We start from the raw sequence: 14,217 nt of genomic DNA on the forward strand, positions 1-14,217 counted from the left end.
CCCTCCCTGCCATCCCAAAATGATGAAGGCCAAGACACAGGTATAAACAATGCTTTATGGGAGTGGAGAAGTAAGCCTTCAGGTAATAAATAACTCGTACTCGCAATGGCAGGGCCGGGGGAGCTGGGGCCAATGGCCCTGGTCACAGGCTTTGGGAACTCTTTGAGAATGGTTAGGAGTTCGAGGGGGATAGGGGGTAGCCAAGACAGAGGAAGCAGCAGCAGGTATGGATTCCCCCCTCCCCCGTGGCTCAGTCTTGCCCCTCAGCCAGGCCCAACCAGGCCAGGGAAGGGGAACAGGTGTCAGGACAGCTTCTCTGGGGCCAGGTGAGGGACTTGGCCTCCCGGGCCCTAGGTCTGGACCCCAGTCAGAAGGATAGGGCTGGTCCTGGAGAACAGGTGAGCTGAAAGAAAAGTGTGAGGTGAACTGGAAGGATCCTGGCTCTGTCCAGCTGGTGTGTCTGTCTCATTTCTGGGTATCTTTATGCCCTCCTATCAGTGTCTGTCTCTCCATACCTTTCTCTCTCCAGGAGTTTCTACATTATCTGACTTTCTATTTCTCATCTGCATGTAATTTGTGGCATTCTCTGTGAGAGTTTCTCCTCGTTTCCTCAGAGAGCTGTCTCCTTGAGTCTGTAAAAAGGTAGCTCAGTGTCTAAATTTCATGCCCCCACCTTTGTATCTCTATGTAACTTCTACAGTCCTGGATCATCCTGACACCAGGTCTTATTCTAGGGCTTTCTAAACTGAGGATACACATTCAGTCAGTGGTTCTTGCTCTGTTACAGATATCAATGCCTGGGAGCTTCCAGGAATCCTGAAATCACTTCAGAATCTTTGAGGGGAGGCCCAGGCATCAGTAGCTTTTAAAGATCTCCAGGTGATTCCAATGTGCAATACTGGATTAATGGGATGGGAAATCAGCCTTGACCAATCTTTGATTGAAAAAGAATAAAATAGAGCCCAGCCAGTGTGGCTCAATGGTTGAGCATCAACCCATAAACCAAGAGGTCTCCATTTCGATTTCCGGTTTCAGGCTCAATCCCCAGGAGGGGAAATGCAGGAGGCAGCCGATCCATGTGTCTCTCTCATTGATGTTTCTATCTCTCTATCCCTCTCCCTTCTCTCTCTCTAAAATCAATAAAAACATTTTTTTAAGAATAAAATGGAATACATAGAAAATATCGGAGTGCATCATATGTAATAACTAGAGGCCCGGGTGTTCGGGTGAGGTCCCTCGGCCTGGCCTGCGGGGATAGGGCCAAAACCGGCTCTCCAACATCCCCTGAGGGGTCCTGGATTTCGAGAGGGTGCAGGCCAGGCCAAGGGACCCCACCGGTGCACGATTGGGCCGGGTAGGGATCGAGGGAGGGCTCCAAGGTGTGTCCAGCCTGTCTTGCCCAGTCTGAATCTGCCAGACCCCAGCAGCAAGCAAACCTACCAGTCGGAGCGTCTGCCCCCTGGTGGTCAGTGCACATCATTGCAATTGGTCGAAAGGTCGGACACTTAGCATATTAGGCTGTTATGATATAGGATATTGGTCCATGGAGATACAAAGCAGATAAGTGGGTGCCAGAGGCTGGAGAGAACGAGGAGTGACTGTTTAGTGGGTACGGAGTTTCCTTTTAAGGTAATGAAATGTTTTGGAACTAGACAGAGATGGTAGTTGCACAATCTTGTGAAAGTACTGAATGACACATTTTCAGATGGCTAGATTTATCTTATGTGAATATCACCACAATTTAAAAAAAAAGAATATTGGTGCTAAGAAAACATGTGTTTCAGTTTTATGTGTGTGCCTGTATTAGATCAACATATATTTCCTCCAGCAGATTGCAGTCAACAAAGTGAAAAAACATCATCTTACTATATTTGATTCCCTGAGAGCAAACCCTGAAACAGACCCTGGGCTAAGCCCTGGGGGGAAGAGTATACTCATTCATTGCTGCATAGCCAGAGTCTTTCAAGGGATAAAAGGAAGAAAAAGAATAGGAGTTGGTGTAAGAAAGGAGGCGGGAGGACAGGCGCACCCAACCGAGGCACAGCAGGTGGAAAGGCCTGGATGGAAAAAAGAGCACTACCTGAGGAACTTACCCAGGACTCCTCTCTCTCAAATTCCATATGCACTCATCAGGAAATGATTCTGGTTTTGCCTTCAAAGCCTATCCAGTATAACCCCGTTCCCCCACAGCCACTCTGGAACTGCCAATGGCTGGGAGGGGAAATGGGCATGAAGTGCAGAGGGAGCACTGGGAAGACATTCACACCCCTAGAGAAGTCAGGATGGGACCAAATCCTGTAGGATCTTGCAAGCCTGTCAAGTCGTTTGGAACAAACAAGGCTTCCTGAAGGAGAGGGAGGAAGTTAGTATGGAAAAGAGGGAAGGAACCGTGTTCCTGGCAGAAGAAGCAAAATGAGCAAAGACCCAGAAATATAGAAGAACTTTAGTGTGGCTACAGTGGCCTGAGAGGTGGAAAGAGATGCAAGTTGAGGCAGGAAAGAGATGCAGAGTCAAACACCAGGCTGAGGAGCCTCAGCTGTGTCTCATGGACCCTGGGAGCCATGAATGGTTTTAAGCAAGAGAGACAGGATAGGATGTGCTTTAGAAAAACCCAATGGCTACATTAAGAGGGCACAAGACTGGAGACAGAAACCAGGGAGGATACAGAACCTATATACACCTAAATACCTTCTCTGCCTCCCTTCCTCCCAGATGATGGTATTGTCCACCATCATCTCTCACCTTCACTTTGCAGTAGCTGCTCACTGGTCTTCCAGGTCATGCCCTCCACACAGTCCCCCACTATATGCAGTAAGAGGGACCCTATGAACACCCGAATCAGATCCCATCCCTCCTCTGCTCAGAACCCTCCTATGGCTCCCACCCCATCCAGTGTATAAGCCAGAGTCCTCCCTGTGGCTCAGAAGGCCCTAATTGATCTGCTTCCCTCCACTTCTGACCTCATCTCCTGCTATACCATACCACCCCCTCAACACACATGCACACACACACACACACACACTCCACTCCAGCCACATTAGCCTCCTTTGTCTTCTCTACTCATGCCAGGCATAGCACTGCCACCGGGCCTTTGCACTAGCTGTTTTCAGCCTAGAACACTCTTTCCCCAAATCCCCATATAACCTCCTCCCTAACCTTCTTTGACTCTTTGTCCAAATATCACTTTCTCGCCCTGGTCGGTTTGCTCAGTAGTTAGAACATCAGCTCAAAGACCGAAAGGTCTCGGGTTTGATTCCCAGTCAAGGGCACATATCTGGGTTTCAAGTTCACTCCCCATCTAGGTTGGGGCAGGTGAGGGAAGCAACCAATCAATGTCTCTCTCTCACATCAAGGTTTCTCTCTCTCTCTCTCACCCCCTCCTCCGTCCCCTCCACTCTCTCTAGAAAAATCAATGGAAAAAATATCCTTGGTTGAGGATTAAAAAAAAAATGTCACCTTCTCAGTAGGGCCTTGACTTATCTTCCTGTTCAAAATTCCATTCCCCACCCCACACCCCTCCTTGCCCTGCATAGCTCTTATCTCCTTAATGACTATATAATTTACTTATGTATCTTATTTATTGTCTGTCTCCTCCATGAAGGCAGGGATTTTTTAAAATACATTTTTATTGATTTCAGAGATGAAAGAGAATCATCGGTCGGCTGTCTCCTGCACACCCCACACTGGGGATCTAGCCCACAACCTGGGCATGAGCCCTGACCGGGAATCGAACCATGACCTCCTGGTTCATAGGTCAATGCCCAACCACTGAGCCATGCTGGCTGGGCTGAAGGCAGGGATTTTGTGTTTCATGAGTGACTTGAACAGGGCCTGGCACATAGTAGATGCTCAATGAATATTTCATGAAATATGAATGGGAGGGTCAGAGATCCAGGCCAGACTTCCCCTGGCCAGGAAGATGGTTCCTTTAACTCGTGTTTTTGCATTTTTCTTTCGCTGTTTCTCTTGTCACCTTTCATTTTCTGTGTCTCTGTCTCTGTTCCATACTCCCCCTTGCCAGGAGACCACCCCTGCAGTCCCTGAGTCCCCAATATCCCACCTGGCTCTGCAGGTCTCAGCAGCCACAGGGCTGCGGGGCCACGGCCTGGGCACTCCGAGGCTGCCGCAGCTGGCGAAGGGAAGCATCACCGTACTGAATGCCTGAGCCCATCCTCTCGGGGTCGAGCTCACCTGGGAGCGAGGGGAGAGGTCAGGATGGGTCCCTTGGAAACCTCTGGCCCCTACCTTCCACTCCCACTCCCACTCCCACTCCGGTCAGTCTGGGCCTCACCTGAGTCGATCTTGTTCAGGATGGTGCGAGCACACTTCAGGAAAGCCTCCTCCACGTTCTCCCCTGTGAGAGCACTGGTTTCCAGGAACATTAGTTCTGGGGGCAGACACTCAGGTCAGGACCTCAGTCAATCCCCATCCTCTACTCCAACCCTGACCTGCTGCCTCTCATTCTGTTCCTCAAACGTGCCACCTTTGCCCTCACTCCTGGCCTTCATACACACCATTCCCCTGCCATGAATGCCCTTCTCCCCAGGTACTCACCTAGCTCTTCCTTCAGAGCTCAGATCACACATCTCCTCCCCGAGAGAGTCCTCCCTGACCTCCCAGGATGGGTCAGGTGCCTCCTCGGGCTCCCATGGGCCCCTGTGTCTCCCCTAGCCTGGTCCTGATCCCTCTGGGTTATCACTGTGTGGAAATGCACTTGCTTGCCCACCTACCCCACACTGGACTGTGAGCTAGGCCCATGCTGTCGTCATCACCGTGTCCTTAGCACCATCTAGAAAGGCCCAGGTCCACTACAGTTCACCCATCAGTCATATGACAAGGCCTCAAAGTAAATTAAGAGCCAGGATTGAAACCCACATCTTTCTGATGGCAAAACCTCCTCTAAACCTGGAGGTTACAAACTGGAAGAACATGGACAGTCCCTAAGCCAGCAGACATTTGGCCAACACAATATTTCCAAATGGGTTTGTACTTGCATTCCTTTTAACAGGCTGTCAGTCTTGTACACTCCATTGATGCCAGTGCCTGCTAACATGGTCAACCCCAACCTATCTCCTTTAATCACAAAACATGCCTGTCCCCTAGGGCCATTGGAGTTTGCAGTTTCTAGCTTATACCAATACCCTGTGCCCTCGCCATGGTGGTTGAAACCTTCTTAGCAGCCAGCATTATCAAGTACCCACTCCATCCAGGGGGTGCTGAAGGCTTTCCATGAACCATGCCCCTTAACCATCATGCGGAATGTGAGACAGAAACATTGTGAGCCCCACTTTCTAGACAAGGAAACTGAGAACCAGAGCAGTCACATGATATACATGTGGCAACACTTACATTTGAACTCAGCCCTCTCTAAACCTCCACATGCTCCTGCTGGACACGGCCAGAGAGAGCCAGAAGGTTCACGGCCCCAGTGGACTGTTCCCATCCCTGTCGCTCACCCTATGGCTCTCACCGTTCTCCTGGGCAAAGCGGGAGGCCTCCAGGAAAGTAACCTCACGCTCCAGGTCCAGGTCCTTCTTGTTGCCACAGAGGATGACCACGATGTTGGGGCTAGCCAGTGTGCGGGCGTCTGTTAGCCAAGCAGCCAGTGAGTTATAAGTCTCCCGGCTGTGGACAAGAAAAAAAAAGGGAGGTAGGAGCAGGAGAGGGGCCACCCAGATCCTACCCCATCCATTTCGTACACCTACCTGGTGATGTCGTACACCAGCAGGGCTCCAGCTGCCCCTCGGTAATAACTCCGTGTCACAGACCTGGGGGGCCAGGGGAACCCAGTCACCTCAGAGGCTGGGGTCTGCCCCAAGACTGCCCCCCTCTGCAGAGAGAGACTGGTGGTTTGGAGGCCTCCTTCACTACTGGCCCTTCCCCCAAAACTTGGCATGATCTGGTCTCACTACAATGCCTCTCTGTTCACAGTCTCTATCTCCCTCAACCTCTATATCACTTAGCTCTTTGTTTGCTTCTTAGTCTTTCTCTGTCTTTGACTCTCCTGTGTCCCTTTCTGTATTCCTTCATTGGTCTGTCTTTCTCTCTGTCTCTGTTGTGTGTGTGTGTGTGTGTGTGTTTAAATCTCTATTTCTGTCTCTGTCTCATTCTCACATTTTCTGACATCTCCCTTTTGCCTAGTCCTGGCCAGGTGCTGTGCAACTACATCTGCTTATCCCTCTTCTGCTGTGTCTGGGGGAGGCCCCCTTCCCAGTGTGGCCAACTGTCTGCATCTCCCTGTGCCACCAGTCTGGGTCCTCTAGAACTCATGCAATCATTCCGCAGCACTTATTGAGCACTTACTGCAAACCCAGTTTGTGTCGCACACCTGTCTTTCCTTCGCCCTCTCTGGCTCTGGCCTGGCGTCTGTGCACCTCACATAGTAAACTAACACACGACGATTAACTTAGCAGCTCTTCTTCTCTTGTTTCTCTTCTGTCTCTTTCTCAGACTCAGGGTTTCTGTATGTCTATCACCTTTCTCCAGACATTTCCTGAAGACATACTGTGCACTGAGTAACTATTTGTTACTCTCTCTGCTAGTCCTGTCCCCCTTTCCCTGTCTTCGTTCTCTGTCTCATCTCAGTTATCTTTCTCTTCTTCTTGGTCTCTCTCTTTCTCTCTCCTTCTCTGTTTATCTCTTTCATGTGTCCCTTTCTCTTTCTGTCTTAATCACTCTCTTTCCATCTCTACCCTCTGATGCCCACCCCAGGTATCTTTCTCTTCAGGCTTGGTCTCTCCCTGGCTCTCTCACCCTTTATTATGCTTCTTTCTCAGTCTCTGTTTCTCTCACTGTCTCTGTCATCCTCTCTCCAGGCTCCTCCTCTCCTTGGCTGCCTGTACTTGCTACTCAGTCTCTGTCTCTCTCCTTCTGCCTTGCCGGCCCTCTCAGTATCCCCTTGCCCCTATCATTGTATCTCCAAGTGTCTCTGCACACCTCTCTCTCCCATTTCCTCTCCTCTCTCCTCCCCCACCCCCACCCCCACTCTCTCTCTCCTTGGGAGCCCAGCCCACTTACCGAAACCGCTCCTGGCCAGCTGTGTCCCAAATCTGCAGTTTCACAGTCTTCCCACCCACGTTAACTACCCGAGATCCGAATTCCACTCCGATCGTGTGGTTGGAGTCCTGTTTGACTGGGAGTAGTGGGAGGGCAAAAAGAGGCAGTGCAGGGGCTCAGAGGATTCCCTGTCCTCCAAGGCCCCCTCAACCCGTTCCCATTTCTGGGGAGACTGAGGCTCAAGGAGGAACTAGCAAAGAGCATACACCATAGCAAGAACCAGGCAGCCAGCACTGGAGTGTATCTATGGGCAGTTCTGCCCCTGTCCATCCAACCACTGCCCTCTTATTCACACCATGCCCATACCCATCATTCAGTGCTCCCGGGACCACTCCCAGACACTCACATTTATTCTCAATGAACTGATGAAGAAGACATGATTTGCCAGTCCCTGCACTGCCAATCACCAGGAATTTGAAGAGAAAGTCTGAGCAGATGGAGCCAGAATCAGGAAAATCCAGACAAAGAGAAACATACAGGAGAAAATATGGAAACCAAGAGGCCATTACAGTTACAGGGAGAGAAACAAACACAAGCAGAGTAGTGGGTAACAACAATAATACAAAATTCTTATATAATGTTTACCATGTACCAGACACAGTTCTAAAGTTCTTTACCTACATCAACAACTCCCTTAATCATCGGGAAAACTCTATGAGGGAGTTGTACTAATAATTATCCCCATTTTCCAGATGAGGAAACTGAGGCCAGAAAGGTTAATTCTCTTGCCCAAGCCCCCCCAGCTAGGCAAAGCGGGTATTCAAACCCAGGCCAACTGGCTCCAGAGTCCAAGATCTTAGCTATTACATTGCTAAGGCCTCTTTTATCAAGGACTACAATCTCCTCATTTGCCGTGGACATGACCACAAAACATTTCCCCAATAGGTTTTTTTCTGCTATGTTGGTAGCATAGCATTCAGCTTACTGGGAACATTTAAAAAAAAAAAAAGGACTACAATATCACCCTTGCCCCTCATGACTTCACCTGCTACCACTCTGACTCATTAATTCCACTCTAGCCTCTGGCTTTCAGTCTACTCCCTGAAGATGACAAGCTGCTTCCGGCCTCAGGGTCTTTGCACTTGTTGCCTATGCTTTTCTCTATTTGTTGAATGAATGCTGCTCCCTCTGACTCCTAAACCAGTGATCTTTCTACTGCACCCTGTCCTCCCACCTCCTATCCATCCATCCTGATTTTCCAATTCTAAGTCCCTCCTTCCTTTCCCTCTACCCAAGGCCCTGCCCCTAGTCTCAAGCTTGAGGCCCACCCCTTGCCACTAGTCCCACCCCATAATTCAAAGACAACTCATCCCCAACCCTATTCCAGACCTCTCAAGCCAGAGCAGTCACAGGGTCCAGAGCATCCCTTCAGGAAACCCTTAGCCCATCAAACTCGATCCCTGCTATTCAGTCCTGCCCCAATCACGCAGGCTCCGCCCCGACGTTTTAAGGCCCACCCTCTCCCTCAAAGCCACCTGATCCATCATGCCAGGCCTCCCTCAATTCCCGCCCCAAACTATTAAACCCATAACCAGACCCGCAGGCCCCGCCCAAATCGATTAAGCTCAGCCTCAGACCCACTAAACCCCTCCCAGCACCCACTAGGCCCTGCCCCATAATACCAGACCCCGCCCCCTGACTAAAGCCCCGCCCCATTCCCGCAGGCCGCATCCTTCCAGGGCCCTGACACCCGACCGCAGCAGACGCCCAGAATCCTCACCGTAGGTCTCGGCCATGACTCGGTCGTGGCCGCTCAGGGCCGCAATATGGCGCCGCGGCCGCGCCTGCTCCTCCGCCAGCTGCCGCTCCACTCCGGCTACAGCCCCGGCTTCTTCCTACTCCAGGAGCCCGGCGCCGCCACTTCCGCCTCCACCCGCCTCCAGCACGACCCTTAGGGCCTCAGGATACCCGGCCACACTTCCCAAAGGCAGGGATTGGCGGACTCAGCGGCCAGAGGGCGGGACATAAGGCACGGATTGACGGTGTGAGAGAGGACGAGCGGAAAGAGGCGGGACCAAGACAAGCGATTGGTAGAGCAAGTGGGAAGGGGCGGTGCAGATGCAGCCGAGCGAAGAAACGGATTTGGTCAGGAGTTGGGGGGCCAAGTCGAGACTCCACATTGGGTAGTAGCGGACTTGGGGGCGGGAATATGGATGCAAAGAAGAGGGTAAGGACCGGATAGACTAAAGAGCCTAGCAAGTGCGATTTCTGACCTCAGAGGCAGGAAGGATGAAAATTGGGGGAATACGCGCTGGTTAACCACCTCCCTCCTCCCTTTGCAGATAATCTTCCAAGAAGACCTCTGCTCTGCGATTGCTGTCTTCCTCAAGATCCAACTGGCTCATTCCCAATAGTTTCACATCGTTCCATTTATTGGTTCAGAGAACACTACAATTCCCCATTGGGCTGTTCAGATTGTGTGCGATATCTAAGTTTAGGAACCCACCTCGGGTACCCAGCTTAGAAAAAGTGCTTTTAGTCAGTGAAACTCTACCTAGCAACCATTGACGTTACCGCAGTCAGTGGTTGATTGGCCAGACTCAGGAACCTGGGGACCCATTTCCATTATACCAGTAGATCCCCACCACAAAGACCACAGCGAATCGCAGTTTGCACTTGGCTGATGTATTTGCATAAAGCTGGAAGAAATAAACAGCTGGGACAGCGGTAGGCTGAGCTCACTGGCAGTAGAAATCCCATTTCTGGAAAAGAGAAAAGGAAAACAGTGGGGACAAAACCAGTGGTCACACCACAAAGGATCTAGGGATTTAGCAAAGGCTATAGCCTTAGGGGCCAAGTTTGGCCACACAAGTGCAATGCAAAATAGCCCAGAGCCCTGTAATCTTGCACCTCTCAACTGCAACAGGACTTAGAAATCATGCCCCATTTTACAGAGAAAATTGAGGCAGAAAACTTGTCTCAATATACACAGCTAGGCTTCCAGGCAGCCAAAGGTAGAAGCCTTTTTGCCCATTATCAAAACCCAAGGATCCTCCCTCTAGATACCTGCCAGCCCCCAACACACTCACATCTGTCTTCACATCGATTTTGCCAGGTTTCAGGGTCTGGTCCTCCCGTACAATGCTACTGGGGAAAAAGCCCAGGCGAGCAGCCAGGTCTCCATAGTAATCTCCCTGAACCTAGGGAAAAGGGGTTTAAAGGCCTGGGTCTGGGAAAGTGACAAGCTCGCAACTCCTAAAGATCTTTGTACTAGCTCTCCAGGGTTCTCCACGTGGTTGGCTCCATCCTTGTCAATCAGATCTCAGCTTAAAGTCACCTGTTCTGAAGCCTCCCTGACCACCTGATGTAGTCACCCATTCACTCACATGCACTTTCAAAGAAGCACATTGGCTAACTTCGATGGTTTGTCTTCTTCCAATAGAATAAAAGGGATTATTTGCACCTTGGCCAGTATGCTCAGTGGTTAGAGTGCCTTGTGCCTGGGAGGATCGAGGATTCGATTCCTGGTCAAGGGCACATACCTGTATTGCAGGTTCGACCTCCCCAGCCCTGGTCAGGGAGCGTGTGGAAGTCACCTAATCTGTGTGTCTCTCACATTGATGTTTCTCCCTTCTCCCCATGTCCTCCCTTAGACTCCCTCTAAAAATCAGTGGAAAAAATATCCTCACTCCTTGGATGAGGATTATTTGCTACTAGAGGCCTGTTGCACGAAATTCATGCACTGGATGCGAGGTCCCCTCAGTCCAGCCTGCGCCCTCTCGCAGTCCCAGATCCCTCTTGCAGTCTGGGACCCCTCGCTCCTTACCGCCCGCCTGCTCGCTGCACCTTAGAGCAGCTGCAGAAGCGGGAGCCTCTCCCACTGCTGCGCTCACCAGCCCTGAGCCCGGCTTCCTCCTAAACAGCACTCCCCGTGTGGGAGCGCACTGACCACCAGGGGGCAGCTCCTGCGTTGAGCGTCTGCCCCCTGGTGGTCAGTGTGCATCAAAGCAACCAGTCATTCTGGTTGTTTCGCCGTAATGGTCGCTTAGGCTTTTATTATATAGACTAGAGGCCTGCTGCACGAAATTCATGCACTCGAGGGGCAGTCCCTCAGCCCAGCCTGCACCCTCTGGCAATCCGGGAGTTCTTGCGGGATGTCCCACTGACGGCTTAGGCCCGCTCCCTGGGGAGTGGACCTAAGCTGTCAGTGGGACATCCTTAGCACTGCCATAGAGGCAGGAGAGGCTCCCACCACCGCCACTGTGCTCGCCAGCCGTGAGCCCAGCTCAGTGCTTCTGGCTGAGTAGCACTCCCCCTGTGGGAGCACACTGACCACCAGGGGGCAGCTCCTGCATTGAGCACCTGCCCCCTGGTGGTCAGTGCATGTCATAGCAACCAGTTTTTCTGCAATTCGGTCAGTCTGTATATTAGCCTTTTATTACATAGGATTATATCTTCAGTGCCTAGAACAGAACTTGGCACCATAGGAGGTGCCCTATAATTATTGCTAAACAAGGTAAAAGTAGATCACAATAGTACCCCTAAACTCTACTTCAGTTCACCCCTCAAATTTTCCCTTTATGTAGAAAATAAGGGTGCACTCCCACACCAGCCCCATACCCCTTCTTCTATTCTCCCAAGACTCACACTGCCTCCCCAGAAGAGCCGACCACGGCCCTTCAGCTTAGAGAAGACATACACAATTTGGCCCCTGTGTATGGTCAGGAAACGGCAGTCGGGGGCTACGTAGTCCTGAAGAGCCACAGCCATGGAGATGGGGTCTGGGGAAAGAATATAAGGGAATGATAACACCCTCCACTCAGGCTGGCAATCCAAGCCCCCCACCCCCAACCCCAACTCTTACGGCTGCATTCCTCATCAGCACACAGCTTCCAGTCAGCCAGCTTGGGCATGGGGCGGCCCCCAACAGTAGGTCCTGGGAAGGCAGACAGCAAGATGACACCGAGGAACACTCTGGACCAAGTCATCATGGACTATGAGCAGGAGAGTGACTAAGCAGGGAACGGGGTCTCCAATTTCCTCTTCCCTCCCTCTTTACAGCAGTACAAGGAATCCTGTGTTCTAAGTCTTGTCCCTGCCCTAAACCAGTCCCAAATTTCGCCCACACCACCTAGAGGCTGCTACCCAGCCAGAACCATTTCAAGGACAGGGTGGGGGCTTCCCACCCAAGGAAATGCCTAGAGCTCCAAAGCTGCCCAGGCTACCCCCTCAGCAGTCAGAGGCCCAGACAGGCAGGCTGAGATATTCAATTCCATCTTCTCCAGTTGGCTTGGGTACCTAGCTTGGAATTTCCTGTGCTGAGGGACAGAACAGGCAGCCCTTTGATTGCCAAGAATAGCGCCAGCTCTCAAATACCGAGTGAATATTATATGTTGGACCTTAGGCTAGGTGTACCCTGCCATGATCATTATTTATCCTCACCAGTCACTTCCTGACTCAGTGACCTGGGCTAAGCTATATTCTCCTTTTGGAGCCTCACCTTTCTCATCTGTACAATAGAGATAAAAGCTAATCGTTCTTTATAATGCATTCACCATTTTAATTACCATATTTTTCCATGTAGAAGACCCCCCCTCCCCCCCCCCTGCTTTTCAAACCCAAAACTAAGAACTCAGTATTTTAAACATTTTGCTGGTTTTCCTCTTACTAGTAAGGCCTTCTTTTTGGCATCTTAAGGAGTTCTTCTTCCTGTTTTCTCCACTGTCTGATCATACACTCAGTGGGAGGAGGTCCATATTGTCTCTCTGCAGCTCTATTTCCATGCTCTTTTGCAGAGCTAATTACATTCAGTTTGAATTTTGCAGAGTAAGACTATCGCTCACCCGTATTTGTCTTTTTATTTTTTGACATCTTTATAGGCTCAGTACGCTCTGGTCCCTGTTGCATCTGTGCACTCTCCACCTCCACCTCCAATTATGGCATCAGCTGATGTCAGTAATAAGGTTCATGATTGGAGGAAGCCTGTTTAACAAGGTATGGTCAGCTATGCACCCATATGGCTCCCTCCTCGACTGACTTCCGTGTATAAGATGCTCCTTGATTTTCAGTCTAACGATTTTAGAAAAAATAGCGTCTTATACACAGAAAAATATGGTATGTACTTTTATTGACTCCAACAAATACTCCATTTTGTGTGGAAATAGAAGCACAGAGCCTTAAAGTTGTTCACAAGGTTATAGAGCCAGGAAGTACAGGGGCTAGATTTGGGTCCAGGCCCATACTGAGTTTGGAGTTCAGTTGCCCAGAGTTAGAATAAAAAAGTGGAGGATTTGAATTCAAGGCTCACCTCTAAATTGTGCCTCAAGTAAAAGCCATGTGGTGAGATCATTCTCCTGGGCAGCCATCTCTTCCCCCAGGCATTCTCACCTTTGGGACAGCAAGTCCAAATTTTTTTAGGGGGTAAGAGGATGAATAATCAATCTTGGGTGGAGAATTCATCAGGGGCATGTAAAACATACCCAATACCCAGCACCAAGTATCATGAGAACATTCAACAGCTCTACTTAAATGTCACCTCCTCTAAGGGCCTTCCTGAATCACCCAGTAGTCACTGTTCCCCAGCCTCACCCTCTCATCACTCCATGACGTTTTGCTGGTAACAGTACTTGACATTAGCTTGTCTATTTTATTCACCATTGTATATCCTATACCAAGAACAGTATTTAGCACAGAAAAAGTACTCAGCAAGTATCTGCTCAATTTATTGAGTGCTTGCTAAGTGCCTGGCAGTGGGGAGTAACAGTACAAACAATACCACAGTATTAATATAGATTCCTCTTTACACAAGAAAATGATTGAGTGGGTGAAGGGATAGCTAGGAATGTCTGCATGTCCCCCATGCAGACAGCAGAGACTGGGATCTGCTGACCACAGAACCAGTGTGGTTGGCAAGATGTTTCCACTTGCCATCTGCAATAACACTGTGTCTTGTAGTAAAGGGGACCATCTCTTTCTACTTCCAATCTTTCAGATCTCACAGGGAGAAAGTCTGCATTTGGTGTTACAAGTCTCATCACTTCACTGATGTTCCTCTTTAATGATAAGACCAGAGAAGAGGCAGGTGTGGGCTAGCCTTGGCAGGAAAAATATTCAGCAAATGTAAGCCTATGTCCTACTGCCCTTGTTTTTGTGTTTCATTTTGTGCTTCTGTCAAATAATCTTATTTTCCCATCTATATAGTATGAGAAAGGGTCTGAAGCA

At 50.1% G+C, this 14,217-nt stretch overlaps 2 protein-coding genes across 4 annotated transcripts; both read right to left on the bottom strand.

Annotated features, from left to right (window-relative positions):
* Positions 1-41: 41 nt before the first annotated feature.
* On the bottom strand, positions 42-8,999 carry RAB4B (RAB4B, member RAS oncogene family). Of its 2 annotated transcripts, XM_070397972.1 has the most exons (8): positions 8,777-8,999; positions 7,403-7,483; positions 7,018-7,132; positions 5,706-5,768; positions 5,471-5,625; positions 4,292-4,387; positions 4,061-4,191; positions 42-403 (listed from the first exon to the last, which is right to left on the bottom strand). In XM_070397972.1, exons 1-7 carry the CDS (start codon positions 8,790-8,792, stop codon positions 4,076-4,078), a joined length of 642 nt encoding a protein of 213 aa, XP_070254073.1. In that variant the 5' UTR covers positions 8,793-8,999; the 3' UTR covers positions 42-403; positions 4,061-4,075. The 2 variants fall into 2 exon arrangements, with proteins under 2 accessions (XP_070254073.1, XP_070254074.1); XM_070397973.1 differs by lacking the exons at positions 7,018-7,132; positions 8,777-8,999 and adding an exon at positions 8,386-8,560.
* Positions 9,000-9,362: 363 nt separating this feature from the next.
* On the bottom strand, positions 9,363-12,078 carry MIA (MIA SH3 domain containing). 2 transcript variants are annotated; one of them, XM_070397996.1, is made up of 4 exons: positions 11,861-12,078; positions 11,644-11,777; positions 10,086-10,196; positions 9,363-9,758 (listed from the first exon to the last, which is right to left on the bottom strand). In XM_070397996.1, the coding sequence occupies exons 1-4, from the start codon at positions 11,985-11,987 to the stop codon at positions 9,735-9,737; spliced, it is 396 nt and encodes a 131-aa protein (XP_070254097.1). In that variant the 5' UTR covers positions 11,988-12,078; the 3' UTR covers positions 9,363-9,734. The 2 variants fall into 2 exon arrangements, with proteins under 2 accessions (XP_070254097.1, XP_070254096.1); XM_070397995.1 differs by having other exon boundaries at positions 9,702-10,196.
* Between the last annotated feature and the right edge of the window lie 2,139 nt (positions 12,079-14,217).

Source organism: Myotis yumanensis, unplaced genomic scaffold (assembly GCF_028538775.1).
Source record: "Myotis yumanensis isolate MYYU_CA2020_CCGP unplaced genomic scaffold, mMyoYum1.0.hap1 SCAF_18, whole genome shotgun sequence".
Classification (NCBI taxonomy): domain Eukaryota; kingdom Metazoa; phylum Chordata; class Mammalia; order Chiroptera; family Vespertilionidae; genus Myotis; species Myotis yumanensis.